General features: G+C 35.6%; 1 protein-coding gene across 1 annotated transcript in view; it reads right to left on the minus strand.

Moving 5' to 3' along the window:
* Positions 1 to 17,577: 17,577 nt before the first annotated feature.
* FAM241A (family with sequence similarity 241 member A) overlaps positions 17,578 to 22,919 on the minus strand; it is a 37,481-nt gene continuing 32,139 nt past the window's right edge. Inside the window, exon 2 of the mRNA XM_032859812.1 lies at positions 17,578 to 18,683. Within this exon, the coding sequence (XP_032715703.1) occupies positions 18,438 to 18,683 (246 nt within the window). The 3' untranslated portion in view covers positions 17,578 to 18,437. The remainder of the gene's footprint in view (positions 18,684 to 22,919) is intronic.

Here is a 22,919-nt window from a genome sequence, read left to right on the forward strand (position 1 = left end):
TGAAGTGTTAGCAGTGTGAATTAGTCACTTTAGGCTCTGCTATGCTGGATAAAAAATCCCCACATTTTAGTGTCTTAACACAATAAATGATTACTTTTTACTTACAACACAGTCCAATAGCAATTGGGACATCTTCCTTATAGATCCACCAACTGGAACGTGTGCTATTCATGGTTGCCAATGGACAGAATAATAGGGCTATAAAAAGGCAACTCAGCCTTATCTGTCTTAGCATGAATGTGACATTCATCACTTCCACTTACATTTTATTGTTCAGAACCCGTTATATGGCCCCAATCAAACTGTAGGGAAGGCTATGAAATTTGTAGAAGCCCAGGAATGTTTGAGGAGAATTAATCTCTGTCACATTGCTTTTATTGTTATTCCTTGACTTTCTCTTTCAGAAAATAGTGATAATGAAATAGATGAACATTTTTCCAAACAAAAGAATTAGAGTCCTATTGTGGAATTTTCAAAATTAGTCAAGTGAAATTTGGAGCCAAACTAATACATATACAAGGTTTATTTTCAATTCATTAATTATACTCATGCTAATCCATTGATTTTAAAGGGCTTGTGGAGATTTAAAATTATGTCCACAAATTCTTTGCCATTTCTCTCTTCTAAAGATGGAGCCTAATTCATCTCTCTGGGTGTGGGCTGGACTCACTTGATTTGTTAATAGAACATGGTGGAAATGAGGATATGTGATTTTTCAGGACTAGATCATAAAAAGCATCATGGCTTCTTCCTTGCCCTCTCTTTTGGGTCACTAACTCTGGGGGAAGCCAGTTGAAAGGTTTTGAAGATACATTAGACATCTCTAAGTATGTGCAGTGAGGAATTGAGGCCTCCTGCCAGTAGCCATGTAGGTAAGCTATTGTAGAAGTGGATCTTCTAGTCTCAGTTAAGCCTTTGGATAAATGCATCTCCAACAATCTTATGGGACCTTCTGAACCTAAGGCACCAGCTGAGCTGCTATGAAATTCCAAACCCACAAAAACTGGGAGATAATAAATGCTTTTGTTTTAAGTCACTATGATTTGGGGTAATCTGTTATGCAGAAGTAAATAACTAATTCAGCATTATAAAATAAAGTCCTACTTTATTGGCTCATTAAAAATTTTCTAATGAAATGTTAAATAAAAATGTTCTAATTAGCATTTTAACACTTTTAAGTAAAACTTGAGTACTCTATGTGTATAGGGGAGGAAGAGGGCAAAGTTATTCAGTTGTGTTTGTGTCCTCTTACAATGTTACATTAACAAATAACCAACCAAGAGAATTTAGATGTTTTCATTGAAATAGTCGAAATACATAGAGGTTAAATAACTACAGTATACTCTCAATATTAGAAAAGGATTCTAATTTTAAAATCAGTCATAATAATGTTTAGTTCATTTTAATGAAAACACAGATTGCATTATCTTTGTATATAGTATAGAAGGAAATATATTGATGAATATTAGAAGTCAGACTTTGGTCATATTTATATATGCTGTCGAACACTTGCTATAATAAGTACAATTTGATATTTGGTAGTTCAAGCTTGGTGATAAAACTAACCACTATGTTTTTATAGTGAAATTTTGTGGAAAAATAGCAAATTTTCTTTTATTTGTGTGTCATACTACTCTTCTTTTAGCAATAAGTTCCAAGGTAAACTTTAATAATTAGTTTATCTTTGAGGAGATTTTAAATATGGCCTGTATTGAAATAGTTTAAACATATTAGTTAATAAGTAATAATATCATTATGGTCTCGCAAAGAATCAGTCTCATTATGCTTATGCCATTGGGTCAATAAACTTAGGTTGATACTCAGGTTGATACCCTCGTTTTGGGCATGCAGCTCATAATTAAATCTTAAAAAATCATTGAGATAAATTTACATATCATAAAACTCATTCCATGAAAATATACAGTTCAGTAGTTTTTAGCACCATCACCACTGGATTGTTCTAATTCCAGAACATTTTCATCACCTCTAAAAGAAACTCTGTATCCATCAGTGGTCACTCCCAATTCTCTCCTCCTCTCAGCTCCTGGCAAACACTAATCCACTTTCTACCACTGGACATGTCATATAAATGTTATCATGCAATCATATGTGGTCTTCTGTGTTTGACTTCTTTCACTTAAGCATAATATTTTCAAGGTTCATGGATATTGTAGCATTGATTAGTACTTCATTCCTTTTTATGGTAAATACTATTCTATTGTATGGATATACATTTTGTTTAGCCATTCATCAACCGATGGACATTTGGGTTGTTTCCACTTTTTGTTTATAGTAATACTGCTGTGAACATGTGCAATTTTTTTGTGTGTGTGGAAATGTGTTTTCATTTCTTTGGTGTTTATATGTAGAAGTGGAACTACTGGGTGATATGGAAATTCTAAATTTAACTTTTTGAGGAACTTCTAAACTGTTTTCCAAAGCAGCTGCACGATTTTACATTTCCATCAACAATGTATGAGGGTTCCAAATTCTCTACAACCTTGCCAACATGTGTTATTATCTGTTACTGATTATCATCATCCTTGTGGATGAAGTAGGGTCTTCATTTTTATTTTCATTTCCTAATAACTAATGATGTTGAGTATCATTTCAGAACTTATTGTCTGTCCATTTGTATATTTTCTTTGAAGAAATGTCATAATGAAAAAATTTAAAACTTTCTCATGTCGCCTATTAATCCAGACATTAATAGGTATAGGTATAAAAGTTTTAAAGACATTTTATATATGAAAGCTTCACTTATAAATTACCCTTTGTTAGCTGCATCTGCTTCTCTAGGACCAGTCTTGAGTAGGTAATACATAGAAATTAGCCGTGTTCAAGCATGTTTGGACTGCTCCTTATCTAATTCTGTACTTCCCAGACACCTAAATATCCAGGGCAGGGACCACTTAATTCAAGAATCTATAAGAATACCTGATAAGGTCCTTAAGATGTAGAATTAATGAAGAAAACAAAAGAGGTTAGTTAAAAATGAGTACTGTTTAATGAGAACTATATTTAGTTTTCTATATTGTTAAGTGAAATTATATCCAAGAACTAGTAATGCTATACAGTGGGAATATTGACATTATTAATTTTATTTATTTTGATTCACTATTTTTCCATGTTTTTAGAAAAATTTGAAAATATGTATTTTGTGATTATAAATTAAATACACATTTATTGTAGAAAATTTGAACACTGTAAAATACAAAAGAGAAAAGAAAAGCAACTAGTATTAACGTACTGGTAAGAATCCTCTTAGATAGTATATGCATGCATTTAAAAATTGTTTGCTTTGTTTTTTTAAACTACTTAATGCATACACATAGAACAAAATAAAAAGGTTCAATAGGGCACATAGTGAAATATTCAATCTCTTTCTTCCCTGTATTCCAGTTTTTCTACCCAGAAGCAACCTCTATTATCAGTGTTTGGTATAATCTTCTAGAGATATTACATACAAATACATAATACATACACACATAAGTGTTTTAAATTCCCCCTCTTTAAGGTATTGGTGAAAGTAATAAATTATGGATGGTTTAAGACAATGGTTTCTTTTCCAGTCCAATATGCTTTCTTTTTGCTCTTTGCTTGTTCCACTTCTATAGATACTACACTTTGCCTATTATTTTGCAGGATTATCACTTTGTGTACGTTCCAAATTCACTGTAAGCATTGAATTTTTATAAATGATATTCCTAAGAAAGTTGACTTCTACAGTATGCTCTGTAAAAGCACTAGAAATCCCTCTGCCACCATTTTGCTGATGTCACTCTCCCATCCAATAGTATTCTAACTTCATCATATTCAACCACAGAATTGGATTTGTAATTTATTTCTATCTCTTGCTGTTGCTGTTAAAGCTTTTAGAGTTATTTCTGATATCTTCAGCTAGATTATAAACTGTAATAATAAGTACTAGGGTTTATAATTTGAATTTCTTATAGTATTCAACATCTGTATTGCTTTGCAGACTGTAGGTGTTTAGTAAGTGTTTGTGGATCAAGTGATTCAAAAGAAAAAGCACACCTCTAAAACCTTTGCAAAAAAAGCAAAACAAAATGAAACAAAAATCTCAGTATGGAAGCAAAAGCCCACTAAAGTTAGAAACAGATCCAAAGAGTTATCTTCTCTATGCAAATGTCTGGATAACATACAGGTAAGAAATTTTCACTTTGACCATTGTTTTGAGAAAACATTGAAAGAAGTAATAAAACCTTTTAAAAATCTCTATTTAGATTTGATTTTTATGTTTGCAGTGTTTAAGTTATACGTTTACATGAAGGGACAGAGGAAAGCAGTGGTAGGTCTTGGCGGATGGACAATTGTTATTTGGTTTCAGGGCTATGCCTAATTCCCAGGCTTTCCAGATTATGGGAAAGCAGGTCTGCAAGATACTTTGGGTATCATAGAAGAAATAATTAAGATTTAAGAAATAAGAATTTCAGGCCTGCTGTTTATTTGATCAGTTATACTAAAATAAGCATTATTGCTGACTTGAGGGTAAAAACAGACTTCTCCAGCAGACAACCCATTGGGGCTTCAAAAGGAACATCTTTTGGGCACCTGGGTGGCTCAGTGGGTTAAAGCCTCTGCCTTCAGCTCAGGTCATGATCTCAGGATCCTGGGATCAAGCCCCGCATTGGGCTCTCTGCTTAGCAGGGAGCCTGCTTCCTCCTCTCTCTCTCTCTCTCTCTCTCTGCCTGCCTCTCTGCCTACTTGTGATCTGTCTATCAAATAAATAAACAAAATCTTTAAAAAAAGAAAAAGGAACATCTTTCGGCCTTGGTTTGGAATTTTTCCTTTCCTTCCTGGCATTCTGTTATGGAAGGAGTGAATAAGCAGCAGAAGTAGGGAACGTTATGAAACACGTGTTCAGGGTTCTAGAATTTAATTCCAGGCATGCAAACAGTTGAAGAAATAACTGTAGAAATTAGGTTCAAAGTAACTGGCAGTAACCAGTTCTCAGTTCAAATGGTTGTCAGTGTTACAACTGACCTTTCCATGACATTAAGTTCATTTTCTCAGCAACCAATTATGCCATCACCTTTGGGGCACTTTGGGCCCCCATAGACCAGGTTCAGTGTAAAAAAAACAGCTCAGCATCTGGCCCTTATTATCTTTTTTGTCATTCAGGCATCACCAAGTATTCCCATCTGTGTTTAGGCCTGACCACTCATGCAATTTTTATAGTAGCAAGTGAAAATAGTTTGGAAATTTCCATGTTGGAGACCAACACTTCATGGAAAACTTTGAGAAGCATTTTATTTATTAATAGGAACTCAGTATATTAATATTCTTAGTGTATATTTTTAAAACTTTTCTATTTTATTAAAAAGATTATCTTTTTAAAAACCACTTTTCTGCTAGGCAGAGAACAGGTAGAAAGTAGAGAAGTTTAATGCACTGAATGCACAAATTAGCATATATGAAAAACAATAACCTTTTATTATTAGTGTACATATAGTGTAGAATATAAATTGAACAAAAAATATTAAACAAAAACACTCCCACCACTCAAAAATCACTACTATTAGCTCCTTACTATAATCCTGGAAAATGTTTATTAAAAAAATAACTATAATAAGCATTCATAATAAGTATATATAAATTTGATATATAAATATAACGAAGTTAATTTAAATTTAATATTTAACCCAACTCAAGTTGTTTTTTAAACCTTATCTGATAATGTTTTCCTCTTTGAGAGTTAGATCAAATTGGCATTTACAAATAAGAAAGACAAGACACAGTCTGATTCCTAGAGGGCAGGAGTTAAGAATACATAGAACGTGCAGTTCTTTTTCTCTGTCATGTCACCTGTTCAATGTACAGATAGTCTTCATAATCACATTGGATAGTTGGAGTAGCTGACCTTCAAAATATGGTCAATAGTATACTGGAGATAGTTAGGCAGAAATGTTTTCAAATTCTCCTAAGCCAGAGGTCTCGTAATAAGAAGAAAACAGGTGTTGCTGTCAGCAGCAGTTATCAAATCTGGTAAAACCTTACACTCCAGAGAGTACACAGTACCGGCTATTTCCTCCTGGGAGGGCCTCTCAGTGAGATGCAGATATATTGAGGATGTCCTATGGCTAGGCAGGAGTGCAAATGGGGTTGCCAGTCTCATAGGACCTCTCCCTACATGCCTCCTCTTTGGGGTCCTCCAAGGCCCACAGATGTATTTTACCTTGATACCAACCCTGGGAAACTGACCCAAAAGACTCTTTAAAATATTTTGGGGCCTCCAAACTCTAATGAGTAGACTGTCTTTGAGACTGAGACTGTTCTTAGAGAGTTGGGGAGGAAGGAGATTGTGTTCCCGTACAGTGTCATCCTGAGCAGAGAATAACTCAACAGTGGTGAGGCTCTTCAGGTCCCCTAAGCCAACTGTCACTGTTCTGGCCTGCCCACTTCTGGGGTGTTCTGGAGACACACCCATACCTAGTAGGAACCTATAGAAGTCTGGGAGTGTATGTCAAACCCAAAGACTCTATTAGGAGTGAGCTAATTGCTTTTGTATTACAAGAAGTAGATTCCTATTATTTCTCTCCCCGCCTCCCCGGGAAAATTATTAAACATTGATCATATGCTCACATGGAAAATTATAGATCAGTGATTTTACAAAAGAGAGTGAGTTAAAGTGAATTTTATATTGCCGCCGTAAAATAATCTATAAAAAGGAGAGTGAAAAAGCAGAAGTCATTAGAAACACATGTTGTCTGATAACACAAATTATGTTTATTGTAAAGGGGATAATATGTAGTTACTGACATGACTAAGAGTTCAGTTGAAATTTGTTAAATTACTTTTTTAAAAAAATAAACTTTTAATATAATTATTATTTGTTGTTAAAGACTTTGAGAGAAAGAGAAAGCACAGAGGGGCAGAGGGAGGAGAGGCAGACTCCCTGCTGAGCAGGGAGCCTGATGTGGGGCTCGATTCCAGGACCCTGAAATCATGACCTGAGCCGAAGTCAGTTGCTTAATGGACTGAGCCACCCAGGTACCCCTAAACCTTTAATTTTAGAATAGTTTTAGATTTATGGAAAAGTTACAAAAATTATACGTAAGGACATTGTATATCCAGCATCATGTTTCTCCTATTGTTAACATCTTAGATTAATATTTATATTTACAGTATATTACATTTCGCACAACTATTGAACCAATATTGATACACTATTATTAATTAAATCCATATTTTATTCAAAATTCCTTAGTTTTCCCTAATGTCTTTTTTCTGTTACAGAATCCTTTCCAGGATACCACATTACATTTAATCATCATGTGTCCTTAGTCTCCACTTGTCTGGGACAGTGTTTCAGGCTTTCCTTGTTTTTGATGACCTTGATAGTTTTGAGGAGTACTAGTCAGATATTTTGTAGGATGATCCTCAGTTTGGGCTCATCAGATGTTTTTCTCATAAGCAGCTCAACTCTAGAGTTTCTTGAGTGGAAGACCACAGATGTAAAGTGACATTCTCATCATATCCTATCAAGGGCATATGCTGTCAACATGACTTATCACTGATGGCATTAAGCTTGATGACCTGTTTGAGGTAGTGTTTGTCAGGCTTCTTCGATATAAAGTTATTCCCTCTACTCATTCCCATACTGTACGCTTTAGAAAGTAAAAGATCACATTTCAGGGAGTTATGCTCCACTTTCTTAAAGGGGCATTATCCTCATAAATTATTTGGAATTTTTCTTTGACAGGAGATTTGTCTATTTTTTCCCATTAATTTATTAATGTCATCATTTATTTATATCAGGATGAACTCATGGATATGTATTTTATATTCTGGGTTATAATCCAATACTACTTTATGTATGTTCTTGCTCAAATTGTTCCAGCTTTTGTTATTGGGAACCCTTTCAATAGGCTCTTACAGTGCGTGTGTGTGTGTGTGTGTGCGCGCGCACGCATGCACCTTCTTTCTGGCACTATAAGATATCCCAAGCTCATCTTGTATATTCCCTGTCCAGCCCTAGAATTGGCCATTTTTCCAGGGACCTTAGATTCCTTTTATTGGACAATAGTATTAGACACAGAGGTCTGGGCGCTGGTGTGCTGGTTACTACCAGGGTGTGTTATTTCTAAGTGATCTCAACTTGGATATACAAGATTGTGTATTGTAGGGAAAAGACTATCTACCCTTCTAGGTTTGTTTGGCTGGGTCTATGAAATAAACTGACAGTAGGCAGATCAACAAGAGAAAGGGTATATAATTTATTGTTATTAGGTGCACAGAAGTATCACAGGAAAAAAAAGTGAATACCCCCTGCCCCCAAAATCAGTGAGATTTGAGAACTTTTATAGTATTTTGAGAGAGGAAGCGAGTGGGAATGGAGGATTTAGGAGGCAATATATGATCTTTAGCGGAGATGAATGGACTCTTTGAAGAATAGATAAGAAGGAGGTATGATGGTTTATGACAGAGTTTGGGTGTGGTGTCGACTTCCAGTCTCCTCTCTTGTGATAAGAATTAATGTTCCCAGGGCGCCTGGGTGGCTCAGTGGGTTAAAGCTTCTGCCTTCGGCTCAGGTCATGATCCCAGGGTCCTGGGATAGAGCCCCACATTGGGCTCTCTGCTCAGCGGGGAGCCTGCTTCCTTCTCTCTCTCTGCCTGCCTCTCTGCCTACTTGTGATCTCTGTCTGTCAAATAAATGGATAAAATCTTAAAAAAAAAAAAAGAATTAATGTTCCCTGGTTGGTGAAACTCGCAGGCCTAGGTTATGACAATGAGTTCCTTTTGGAACATCTTTCTTTAGGCACATAAGGGGAGCTCAGAAAAAGCCTTTTCCTGCATTTGCTATTTTTCAAGTGACTTCAGTTCAAAATAATCAATGTACCAAAGTGGCATATTTTGGGATGGCATGTCATGAACTCCTTCAATAAAAATGACACATACATATATATATATATATATATATATATATATATAACCTGTACTTATTTCCATATCTTTTATCTGTATCTATATTAAACTGAACAGGAGTTCATACTGATGTCCCTTGTTCTGTATTTAAGGGGAAAAGTTGGCAACAGATGGTGTCTCACAGCAAGTTTTATTTCAGTCCTGCTCTGATCGTATGTGCCAAATCTACTTAAAAAATCATTGTCCATTCTCTGGGCCTCCTCTGAAGATCAGATTGCATTGAAAAAGCACACTTCTGCTGGGAAGAAAGCACTGCATCAGACTGGAAGTGCAGTAGATGTTAGGGGAAATACAAGAGGCAGGCAAAGGGTGCAACAGTTTTGCTCTTTGACTAGATGCCAATGGAGATATGAAATATCAAATATGGATATACTTTGAGGCATCAGCATTATTGTTTCTCCAGGTACGAACATTTCTGATAGTCACTGATGAAGAGAAGTGACTCACCCGGTCGAGGTAGTTTGTCTTACTTGACTTGGCAGAGATGAAGCAGGAGCACCTAGCACTAGTAAATGGTATCAGTAAGGTGCCTGTCATTTAAAACAAGTATGAAAGCTTAGGTCTTTTTGTGTTTGAATCTTTCTGCATTGCAAAAATAATGTCTTCTTTGTTAGTCTCGGGCCTTTGCAAGCCAGATTAGTGGAAAAAAAGCCCATGCCATCAAACTTGGGTGTCAGTGATAGGGGGAGGGAAGGAAAAGCACAGTATATTTCCATTACAGCAGGAAGCGATTGTGATGATAGGGTAGCCGGGCAAGGAGCTCTCAAGATATGTTCCTTACAACTTGAAAAAGGGAGAAATGCCTGGGGAGAACTGTATTTGGCCAGCATCAGCTCAATCTGAGCATCTTATTAAAATATCTGAAAGCATAAATTGACAGGTAAGGAAAATGTGGGAGAACCAGTTTTGAAATGCATTAGGAGATGGCACTAAAGATATGCCATACCTTATTATAAAACATTCATGTCTGTAAACATCTGATTTGAGAAACTTCCACTTTTCAGGTAGGGAGGATTGTTTGAAAGAAAAGGAAATAAGAGGAATGGAGGATAGAACAATGTAAATGAAGACTTGTTAAAACAAAGATTACTTAAGATCACACTATGCTTTTAGCATGTTTTCACAGACTAAAAAGATAAGACTATGAACATATTAATATTCTTGTAAGCATTACATGTTAATAGTATTTCTAGCTCATTCTATCTAGCTGTACACAGAATGTATCCATGTGTATTAGTAGGTACAGGATTTTTTTGTTAGGGTATTAATATATATTTATCTTGGTAAACATTTCTAGTGTGTATTGATAAATACCATAAGTAACAGACCAACAAATTAGTCTTAAGTTTACCTTTGAAATCAAAGCAAGATAATATTTGTGATTCTATAAACATAGCTTAATATTCTTGGCCTAATGCAATTGGAGTAAAACAGAAAAGTATTTTTGGAATTGATTTCATTTTATGAATTGTTCACATGCACAGCAGAATTGCCCATGCGTTGGTGAGTGTAATTGTGCACCTAGGTTTATTAAGGCAAAGGAGTAACGGAAAATGCATGGCATTGTAGTATGTAGATGTTTAAAGAAAACACAGTGTTTCATTAAAGAAGGTGTGGCTGCATAGGGCACATTTATTTCATTTCTGTTCATCAACTCTTTAGGTTCTTCATTCCTTCTTTTTATGAACATTTTAATTCAGGAAGCACTAATAGTTGACAATAATAGAACTCAAAAAGATTTCAGTCATGAGGAATTGGGATCACAGCATAGAATTTGCTTGTATTTATCAGTCTTTTGCCAACAATAAAAAAGATCAGGCCTTTTACAGCTTTCAGTGTACAAGCTTTCCATGGATAGTGAAAAATGTCCTCTCTTACATGTGGTTATTTATATTTAATAATAAGGACCATTATTTATTGAAAGCTTGCAATGTGTAAGGCACAAAAAAAGATATGCAATAATTTAACTAATCATAACAGTTCCCCCATTTTAGAGATGAGGATCTTGGAGTTTAAAGAGATGTGGGTAAGACTTAACACAAACTGTACACTTAAGTCAATAGCAGAACCAAGTCTTAAATTCAGGTCTGACATAAAGAGATCTTTTAATCTGAAAGCTGATTTGCCTATTGTTCTAATATTTTCATCTAACCAAAGGGGGGAATATGCTTAAACACTGCTACAGTTTTAATATGTACTTGGCTTATGGCCACTGTCTTGCTTGATCTTGCCACCTCCTAAGATTCCAGGGATAAAAATAGCAGTTAAATTATACTTAGGGGCCCCCAAAATATTCTGGACCAAGACTGGAGAAAGCTCTTTTCAAGTGCCTATCAATTACCAATTCCAGTTGCTGAAAACTTTTGTGCTAAAATTAAATAGGAAAGTCATGATTAGGACCAAATCTCCAAGTCATAAATCAGTCGCAATTGTGTGTTGGGGTTGGGGAAGATACAGTTTCTTTACAAGTGAGTTCTGCTCTACCTTCGAAAATTTTATTTTAAACGTGCTCCAAAATCTTGAGAAGTAAAACTGCTTTGGGACTTGGGAAAGAGGCCAGAAAGCACAAAGCAGACTTACGTATGTCAGGCTTAAACATACCCAACCTCTAAGACACACCCTAATGATGGTTCGTCCTGATGTCTTGCGAGACCCTAACTCAGGGATTTATTAGCTTATAGTTGGTCTAAGCAGGTTACATATACAAAAATCTCATGGATTTTCTACTCCTAGTTTTAAGTAATGGGCTTTTCTGTCATTTTTTTTCACCTGTTCCTAGTAGCTTCAAGCCTTTGCTGAATCCTGGGTATAACGTTTAGTCAACTAAAATGTTATCAAAGCCGAAGACCTGAATCTCACAGTAGCAGCAGGCATTATAGAAGACTAAAGGCTCTACCACTACTTTTTAAAAAATCCATCTTGACCAAACCAATGAGTTTATGATTTAAGTTAGTCATCCTCATATTGTATTCTAAAGAGTGGGGGTTTTTGGAAGTGACTCAGGTAACATGGAGGGCAAGGTGAGAACAAGAGTCCATAGTGGATGCTTTGTTGGGTGGCTCAGCTCCTCTCCTCAGAGCCAAAGGATTTACTCTGTTAACTGCTGGAAGTGCTGCCAGATGACAAGCCCCAGCTGTCAGCTCTCTCTGGGAATTGCTTTTGGCTGAAGAGCTCCCCTGTCCCAACCCAGGTCAATGCTTAAGGGTTGTCTCTGTTTGAGGGCACCCCATAGAGTCGCTGAGGCCTTGCTGTGACTGTATTGCATGCCTCCCTTTGTCTAATCCTGTTTCTTTTACTTCCTTCACAGTTGCTGATCCCAGAGCACTCCCTAATAAACTTCCTGCATGCTAATTTCTTCTGTTTCCCAGGGAACTGGACCTACAGCAAAATCAATTATAGCAGCTCTGCTTTTATTGCTGAAAAATATTGGCTATTCATGTAAGATTTCACTTAGGGCAAACCAAACTAAAAATCTTTGAAAGCCACGGATCTAATTTTAAACAAACGCTTCACCTTATATGAAAAATCATCCTTATAGTTTTGTGCAAGGCCAATTTATTTAAGTTAATCCTTCCAAACCAACAATAAGCAGTGTGTTTTCCTTTTGTGATTGTTTCTTCTTAGCCTTTATTTGTATGTTGCATTTACATATATACTCCTGTGCCTATTAAAGCTGAAAATACACCAAATAATGGAATCATAGATATTTTTGATATTACATATATAAAATCAAGAAACTATACAACAGAAGCAATTTTAGCAGACCAGAGAAGGGCATTCAGTAAATGGCATATATACTCAAATATTGATAGGATTTTTTACATATCCCATCCCTTCCCCTCAAGGAATAACACTTAAGATTTTGTCTTAAAACAGCTATGGTATAAATAAGGATATTGTATACAGAATTTTCATTCTTCTGTTAAAAAAACTCACATTAAAAAATATACCATCAACTAGCTTCTTATAATAAAGGAGTAAACCAATTTAAAAGAGGCAGGGCCTTATGATTAAATTCATTGTATTCTGTGGTGGACTGGAAAGTTATCAAAGAAATTTCCAACTAATTAAGTTGTTGGAAGGATAAATGATAAAATGTTAACTGCTGAAAAGATAACTCAAATTTAATAAGCATGTGTATGATTAAGTTCTGGATCTTAGCAGGTCCTTGCAGAGCTCATTCAATAATTCTAACTTACACAATAGTCAAGACAACAAAGGAGAAATACAGTGGATGCAGAGGTTGATTTTGAGTTAGGTTTTCCTACTACTCTATCACCTGGGAAGCCATATACACATCAGGACTTAGCTTTCTGCTGCAGCATTAGGGATGGTTCACTTTCAGGTATGTTGTTGCTTTGGCAATTTCTAAACTTGGTCTGGCAGCAATTAAGTGATATATGGTACATGATATAGAGAGTCAGAAGAGAAACTAAAGATGCAGGATTGTGAAAGAGTATTATTTATTGGAAAAAATAACAAAGTACTTTATATACATGTTATTTAACATATACGATCCGGGTGACTTGAACATTCTAGTAGTGGATTTATTCTGTAGCCTGAAATACCCAAGCTTAGATACTCGAGAATTCCTGATCGCAACTTCTGAGTTTTTTTTAAAAAATCAAAATTTAGTAGATAAAAGTCTATTGAAAAATACTGGAAAAATATGAAATTTAGGTAGCATCAATGACCACATGTATTCTAAAATATTCTTTCTGGAGAAACAGTGATTTCATCAAGTACAACACTGAAAATACATACAATCTTCTAAAAATATGCAAGTAGAAGATAGTAATCCTGCATATGCAAATAGTAGCGATATTCTTCCATCAAAAGTGAATAAACTTTATAAATATAACATACACATTAATTCACTTTCTTTATGCATTATAAGCATACTTTTGGAGTGAAAGAACCCTAAAATACAACCAGTGCTAAATCTTTGTTAATGCATTATAGGGAGTACATGAGTAAATGAAGTTGATTTATTAATTTGCCAAATATTTTGAGCATTTATTATGTGCCAGGCACTGTGTTAGACAATGCGATTTGTGAACCAGATAGACATGCTCTCTGCCTGTGAAGTTTATTGTCTAAAGGAAGAAGGTGTCAGGGCTGCCTGCATGGCTTTGGTAGGTTGGGTTGTAGACCCGTGGTTTCAGCTAACATAGTGATCCTGGGTTGGAAGGATCTAGCCCTGCCTCTGCCTTGTGCTCAGCATGGGGGATGCTTGGGGTTCTTTCTTTCCCTCTCCCTTTGCCCCTCCCCACTTGAGTGGGTGCATGTGCATATGCGTGCTCTCTCTCAAATAAATGAATAAATCTTTTTTAAGAAAAGGAAGGAGCTGACAAATAAGCTATTACAATATAGCATGACAAGTACTGATAGGGTTAAGTGCAGGGTTCTCTGAAAGCACATGAAATAGCAGAAGTGGACTTAACAGAGAAATTTTCCTGGGGGACCTTATGTCTAAAGATCTTAAAGCTGCGGATGTGTTGGTTAGTTTGGTGGGGAGGGCCTAAAGAGAGAAGCTAAAGCATGTGCAGAGTTCTGGAAGTGAGTAGGCATGTCTCTCACAAGGAACTGAAAAAACAAATTCGGTAAAGCTGAGTGTTGAAAAGGGACAGGCATAGTGCAGAGAGATTAAGTACACAAGAACCAGCTCTTGAGGAGCCTTGTAAAACATAGTAAGGAGCAAGCACTTTTTCATAATGGCAACAGGAAGCCACTGAAAAGATTTAGGCTCAGGAGATCAGAGTTATGATTTAGGAAGATTATTCTGATTGTAGAGGGAAGAATGAAGGCAGGGGAGACCAAGTAGGATTCCGTGATAGCTATCTAGGGAGATGATAGGGTATGAACTAAGTTAGTGATACTGGGAATCAAGAGAAGTATAAACATTAAAGATTTTTTAGGAAGATAGGACACGGTGATTGGTTATAAGTGGGCAGTGTAGGAGACAACTGTCATTTGCTGAGACTGGAAACATAGGAAAAATAAAAAACAGTTTGGGAGAAGGATGCTGAGTTCCTTTTGATTTGGATATACCGAACCTGAGGTACTAAGGCATAAGCAAGTACTTATGTTGGACAAGCAACTGAATGTATGGATTTTATATTCTGTACGGTGCTCTGAACTGGAGATACGGACTGCAGAGTTGTTAGTATGAAATGGTAACTGAAACGTGGAGTGGACACATTGTCTGAGGCAATGTGTAGGGTAGGGAGAGAGTAGGTTGTGTTCTTTTTACATCATCCTTGGTCAAGTCTATTACTAGAAGCATTAACAGGTATGAAAGTCTTATTGTTTTCTCTTCTTTGACCTGTTGAAGCCATATATTGACAAGAAAAATATTTAAAATAACCTGAAGTCAGTAAACATTTGTAAAATAACTGTTAAGTATAATCTACAAACCATACAAACAGCCCTTAATTGCTCAATATCGAGGTTTGACCATCTGAGCCTTCTTACTTTACAAGTCTTTACTTAGGCTGGAATTTATCTTCCATCAGTTCTCTAACTGTTTATTTCCTGATCATCTGGATCAATGGATATGCAGCTCAGTGACAGCCCAGGGAGATTTTGTCTGATCAAAACATGAGATTATGTAGGGACGTGTTGGTCAGAAGACAACCATAATTCATCATTCCCACATGGAAAAGATCCAAATACAGTTTTGGATGGGTTGATGGGGATTTGCTTCAATATGCTTCCTTTTCGATCCACAGAAGTCGAAATGGGGCTGTGACCTGTAGGGTGGCTAATACGTGGCATGCTGCTACTGTTTTAACAACTGGCTTGCCAGGCAAACAGAGCCCTGATTTGCTGTGTTTGCCAATGTTGATAGTCTGACTACTCCCCTCATAGACAATTTCAGGCTACCAACTGATGCCACTGAAGGTGGGCTAGGTGGGAAAAGGTATACAATTGGTTTTTGCAGGTCAGTGAAAGCTGGTGATGGCACAATACTGGACCAAGTATGATGTGACTGGTGGCCCGGAATGGGAAAATACCTTGCATATCACAGCTTAAGATATGAGAGGACTGAATTCTACAAGACACTGAGTTTCCACTTTAAGGAAAATTGACTTATTCATCTCTGGCCAGTTTATTTGTATATTTTAACCTTTTCCATTTGAATTGAGAGCTGTGGTATAAATGATGTATATATTAATAATCTAATAACCTTAGTATTGTAACCTCCATGTCTTTATCCATAATCACTAACGGTGTCTAAAATTGGCTTGTATCTGAGATTGAAATGATTGAGAACCATTTTCCATTTAACTCCTTACACCATGAACAAAAGAAATGACCAGTTTCTTTTCATTTCAGGGTACAAGTATAATCTACAGTCTAATCCATTTCACAAAAGAAAATATATTATTTCCATCAAAGAAGCAAAGATTGTTTCCATCAAAGCAAACAATTTGATGGTATGTTGCTCTAATCAATAAAAAAAATTCAGTAAGAATAGCAGCAAAATATCTCTTTATGTGATTTAATATATGTATATTAATATACTAACAGCAGTGTGCAGATACATAGTATTGACGTATATTTTAAATAATTACTATTCAAACTTACTTTACAAATTTTTTTCAATATTAGCACTGGTGGAATTAGAGCTATTATTGTGCATACTATATCTTTTTTATATTCCAAAGGAAATTTAAATTTCTTGGTAGCGTTAGAAAAGAATGCCCTTTTTAATATTTAATGTAGACATACAAAAATCTCATGACTTCTATTAAAAACCTCACAATTCTGCTGTGCACAAATGAAGACACATTTTCAAATAACTTGCCCTTATGCCAAATTCATAAAGGTTTCTATAAAAATATTTCAAACCCAATAAAAACACAATGATATAATACAAAGTCTTTTCTTTGTCAAACTTTAAAAGGTCTGTATTTATATAAATCCACAGTACACTTTAGTGCCCTCTGATCGGTATTTTTGTTCAGGATTATCTGATTTTAGAAATCAAAGTTGAACACTTTTCATCAGTTTTCTGCTTTAGCATGGAAGACATTGATAACTTATAGAATAATTTTTTTAAATAGGATTGGGTAAAAACTTTACAAAGCAGAATATTAAACACTTTATACACTTTAGTTACTGCCCTGCCAAATATAAAAATACCCCATTGTCCCATTTCCCTCTTATTTAACTTGAATTTCTAGATAATTATCTTTAGTGCCCAACCTTTGTCTGTATAGAGGGTCTCTGAGATGCAAGTGTACAAATTTTAGGTTCTTTAACAAAATCCAAAATATCACTAAGCCATTTTCTGTTTTTAAAGTGTATTTAAAGAAATGTTTGTTCAAATATAAAACCCCAAAGTGCTGAATTAAAACACATTAATAACATGACCAGCCAGTTACTGATGTGGCTTTAGCCTTAGAGGAATATTATTAAAATTGGCTGTTAAATTTCAAATTTAAGCATTTGGTTTTATACTGTAATACTGTATTTCCAATACAGATATCAAAGAGACCAAGCTGATTTTTTTTTTCCTTAAAGACATAGTAAAATATTTTAGCCATACTACAAATCAATTTTTTGGGGGGGGAAATTCCATGCTAAGATAGGAAATAGATTTTTTAAAATCTTAGAATAATTGTTATAAAAGAACTATAAAATGTAAATTTCTGGAAAAAAATACATGGAAAATGTCTCTCTAGGAAAAAAATACACAACTTGTTAGATACAAGAAAACATAACATTACCATGGGGTGCAGCCAGCTATGGACATGGCTTAAGAGTCTTAAAAAATTCACAAAAGGTAATTAGCACCAAAATTGTCTAAAATTTCAAATGATATACTGAAGTGATTCCAGACCCAAATGTTACACGATAAAAAAGATACATTTAACTTTAATCAGTCATAATAAATAAATCCTTTTCAATCTTTAGAAAATGTCCTAGCTTTACTGATTTTCATCACAATATTAAGGTAGTGTATAGTAATTACGTTTATATTGGTTTGGGCTGAGCAGGAACAGAGATATCCAAATTATTTCCCAAATAGTAAGGGGTTATTTGGTGGGTATGGGTGGGGACAATTCTCCCATTAAAACTTTGTTTTAGCTCCTTGTTCCATCCTTTTTCTTCTAAAATGTTTTACTGGAATTCTTTACAAGATCTGTATTGCCTGGTTTGAATTCCATATCCTGTTATTTTCCCTGCTCACTTTTTGGTGTGTTAAGATTGACAATGGGAATAAGGTGGGGTTTTTAAAAGTGGGCACAGATCACAGTAATAAAACAAGACTTTTGAATAAGCTACCAAATGTATATTCAACCCTGTGATAATCAAGAGTTGAGTTTAGTTTTAAACAACTTCCACTTATAAATTTAATTACAAAACAGCACATAATTTGAAACAAGGCAAACTTTTCAGCTTTCATGTAGTGAAATATATAACTTCACCAATACATATACGGCTACCAAATGTGAAACAACAGCTTATTTGGCCATATTTTACTGTTGCACATAAATAATGACAAGGCAAACAACAGCAACTAGTCCAAGGGCTTGTAAGCCAAGGAACCACAGCATTATCCAAAAGAACATGACTATTACTGGTTCCACAATTCGTTCTCCAAAATACATCCTTGTGAAGCCCATCTCGATGAGGCTTTTGTTCAATTCACCAAAAAGTGTTCCCATCTTTTTGTAGTCATCTCCAACAGGTTCGCCAGTGTGACTTTGTGATTCTTCAATATCCTTGAAAACAAAAAGAAAAACAAAAAACCAGAAAATAAAACATAAACATAAAATGAGAAATAGGTGAAAGTCTGTAAGAAAAATGAATATCTCACTGTTCTCCCAAAATACTTGGTGTAATTCTGATAATCATTCAGTAAATATTTGGGATTGTTCCTTTTGATTAACATACAGAATGACTCTATCTGTGCCCACCTTTCAAGAATTTGGAAAGCCCTGATGTATTGATTTCTGTAGAACCAACAATGGACCCTCAATACTGATTTATAAGATTAAGGAAGGAGCTGATTCATTTCCATTCATTTTCTAGTTTCCTGGGATTATAAAAAACAGCTGCTTAAAATGAGGAGTCATGTTTGTATCACCCTTCCCCTTTACCATGATTTCAAAAAACTTTTCTATCAACCTCCTGTTTTGAAGCAGGAACCCTGATTGCTCTGTCTTGTGAAAGTAAGCTTTTTAGTCCATTCCCTTGACACTGAGACTTCAATGAACCTAGCCTGAGCTGACTTGTCAGGTCTTGTTGCTACTATTGAGCATTTCTCAGCCATCACTGCTGTGATCTTTCAATTTTAGCCCTGGCTAAGGAGACCTCAGTGTAGGCCCTTGCATAGTTTCTTGTCCAGATTCCAGAAATGTCCTAAGTGTGTCTTGTTAATCTCATCAGAAGAGACAGATAGTTTTCAAATAGGAATAATTTTGTACAGTAAGTCCAAAAGTCCACCTAGAAGTCAGCTCCTAAGAAAATGTCCATGCGTACCCAATATACATACCAAAAAATATTTCCAAAAAAAGTTTACTCTTTCTATTACCTCCCAGTCTTATTACAAGTAAGGCCTTTATGCCAGTTATTGAGCTACTACTGTCTCTCAGCTTTAAATCAGACCTTGGAATTCTAGAAACATTTTTGGCTTGTTAGTCTCTGCCAATATAGGGACTAATGAAACATTGCACAGCTGGAGAAGGAAAGCAATTTGCTCTCATTTGCTTCTGAAGGGTTTGTTGGTGCTGTCGGTTTTGCTCTAGCAACACTTCTTCAATCTGATAGTAATTTCTTCTAGTAGCAGCCACTGGTTTCAACTTGGGGATTTCCCAACACTTGCAGAACCAATCTCAATGTGCCTTCCTGAGACCAGATCCAACCTGTGGGTGCCTATTCCTCAGCTATCTTGTTCTTAGTTCTATGGGATCCCCCCTCTGAGTGAAGAGACATCAGTACTGGGAGAGCAATGATGGGTTCTTGAAAGTCTGAGTTTCAGCTCCACAGGGCCTTTCCCCAATCTTCTCAGTTTTAGTAATTCTACCCCTTTTCTTGGCTGCCCCAGGCCAGGCCTAGGAGTAGGGGCTGCTTCCAGGTATTGTTACCTACATGAGTTTTAAATTTTAGCATACTCTGTAATCCCCTGGAGGGTTTGTTACAGCACAGACTGTTGGGCCTATCACCAAGGTTTCTAATTCATAAACTGGGGCTAGGGCTTGGTGTCAGAATTTGCATTTCTAACAAGTTCCCAGTTGAAGCTTATGATGCCTGTCTGGTGACCATTATTGGAGAAATCACTTCCTTAGTGTTCTCTTTCTGCCTTTTCCACTCTTCAATGCCTAATTAACAATTCTTTAAATTAAATCATATTTGTTAAAATCATTGATATAATTTCTCCTCACTAGACCCTAATACAGCCACAAAAGAAAAACTATGTCACACAGGTGACATAGTTATCTGATCATAACTTATTAAACCTAATTCCATTTAGGAGTCATGATTCAAATCAGTAATTATATACTGAATACCTACTAGCTCACTGTAGGTACAAGATGGAGAATTATTCATAGAACAAAAAAATCTTTAGGTAAAGGGTTTGACATAATAAAAAGCAAGTATTAGATAAGATTAAGTGTGCTGTCTAACCAGAGGAAAGTAAACTTAGAAGACAAAAGTCACCTGCGAAAAAGAGCCAATGAATTTGAGCAAGTTTTGAGACACTCTTCAAATATATGAATCAAACCTTAGATTCCTTTAGTAGAAACCAAAGCTTGATCATTTCAGCCCTCTATATATAAGTAAAAATATTTTTATTTAAAAAATGCCTTATTATCTCATCTCTCTCTATATATATACAATTTAAAGCATATATTTAAGGGAAGAGAGAGTGAAATCTAATTTTTATTTACAATAGCAGATCAAATGATGTTCTTTAGGACATTAAGGTGATCTTTCCCCATATAACAGCAGTTTATGTAGAACACAGAATATCATTGATGAAGTAGTAGGAAAATTAAACTTACTGGGGCATCATTGTTAAGTCTATATTTTAAGTTTAAGCTAGAAATATTTCTGAATTATTATTTTTAAGCCAGAATTATATTTACATATAATTTTAAAATTAGTTTTGGACTTGCATTTTTATCAAAAAGAGAGTGGAAAAAACAAAATGCTGTAGAGGGATTTGAAATCCAGGCTCCAACACTTAAATTGAGTGACCTTGACCAAATCACTTTCACGAGCTTCAGTTTTCTAATCCACAAAATGGATTTACACGATTCCTTTTGATAATGATAATTTTCTCTTGAATTATAATTTACTTGTTAACCTTTCCTTAATTTTTGTGTTTCATTTCTTTTTTTTTTTTAAGATATAATTTATTTATTTGACAGAGAGAAAGAGAGAGAGAGATCACAAGCAGGCAGAGAGGCAGGCGGGAGGTGGGGGAAACAGGCTCCCTGCTGAGCAGAGAGCCCCACATGGAGCTAGATCCCAGGACCCTGAGATCATGACCTGAGCCGAAGGCAGAGGCTCAACCCACTGAGCCACCCAGATGCCCCGTGTTTCATTTCTAAACTAGTTTATTTCTCACTGATGTGCTGTGATTGGGTGAATTTTATGTTTCTCAGCTTCTCATACTTTTATGTGTTCCATGATGATATTCTACATTATAAAAGAAAAAAAATCTTGTTCTTGCCTGAGATCAAGCCCTTCTTCTCTTTAGGACAGAACTTGAAGACTACTTGATTTAGTTTATAATTCTTCTGGTGCCTCACTTCTCTCTGTTCCACCAGTGTCTTATATTGTTGATAATAATTTCTAGCCTCCTTTTTCTACTTTTTATTAAATTTTTTTGTTTTCTTTTTTACTTTTTCCAGTTTCTTTTAATCTATGTACTCATTGTACTTTGGGGTTTTCTGTTGTTACTGAAGATTTTTAAACTTTTTTTTTCAACATGTTTGTGGTTGTAGTACAAAGAAAGTACCCTAATCTGATATGGTTCCTTCTTTAGATTCGCTTTAAATTTTTCTACAGACTGCTTGTGGGTTTTTCAGGGAAGAAGTCGGTGTTGCAAGGAAATCAAAATAATCAAAACAAGGAATTAGCTAACTCCTAGAGGCCAAGCGAGCAGGCCGCAATGGATCACATCATCTCAAATCCTGAGAATACCTGCTGGGATTGAGACTGTAAGTAGAAGACCCAGTAAGGACAGGTCTTGGCAACATGTGGGTACTACACATCTGTTTTGTTTTTTAATATGAAAAATTTCAAGCAAACACGAAATTAGAGAAAAACAGTACAATGGTCCCCTGTACACCTATAATCAGATTCAACAATTACTAAAAGTTTGCCACTTTACAGCAGCACTTCTTAATCTGGACAATCTAAAGGAGAGGAAAAAGTAAAAATCATTAGAAGAATGCTTAAAAGTGGCATATCTTCACAAATGAAGTCCTGTGGAAACATCCAAAATATCCAGCAAAGAATTAGATAGGTTTCAAACAATCCTAAAGGAAAGATATTTAAGAACATGGAAAAGAAAATAGGCAGCATTTTTAAATCAGTGAGATTATAGTTAGTTTCATTACAGTATTTTCTATACCCAGAATATCCACCACAAATACATTATCCTAAAAGGTACAAACATTGGTGCACTGCTAAATATTTAGCAGTAGGCTTTGCCAGGGGTGGGAGTTGGGTGGATCTCTGACTGGAATTGTTTGCCAGTTCCTTAGCTTTTTCCAGTTTCTGTAGCTGGTCCTCCCGCTGTGGTCAATTTCAAGCTACTTACACCTAGCTTGCAAATTTCCTGAAAATTTAACAATTGGCTCTTGAGGTCTGGTAGGAGCTGCCATCAGTACTCCACTGTAGGTACAGTAGTTGAGATAAAGACCCACATGGTTATAATTGATTAGTTTGATCGCTCCCTTCTTTCCATCGATTAGTGCATTTAATGCAAATTTAAGTTTACGAAG

This window comes from Lontra canadensis, unplaced genomic scaffold (assembly GCF_010015895.1).
Source record: "Lontra canadensis isolate GAN:19392208 unplaced genomic scaffold, GSC_riverotter_1.0 scaffold1, whole genome shotgun sequence".
Taxonomy (NCBI): domain Eukaryota; kingdom Metazoa; phylum Chordata; class Mammalia; order Carnivora; family Mustelidae; genus Lontra; species Lontra canadensis.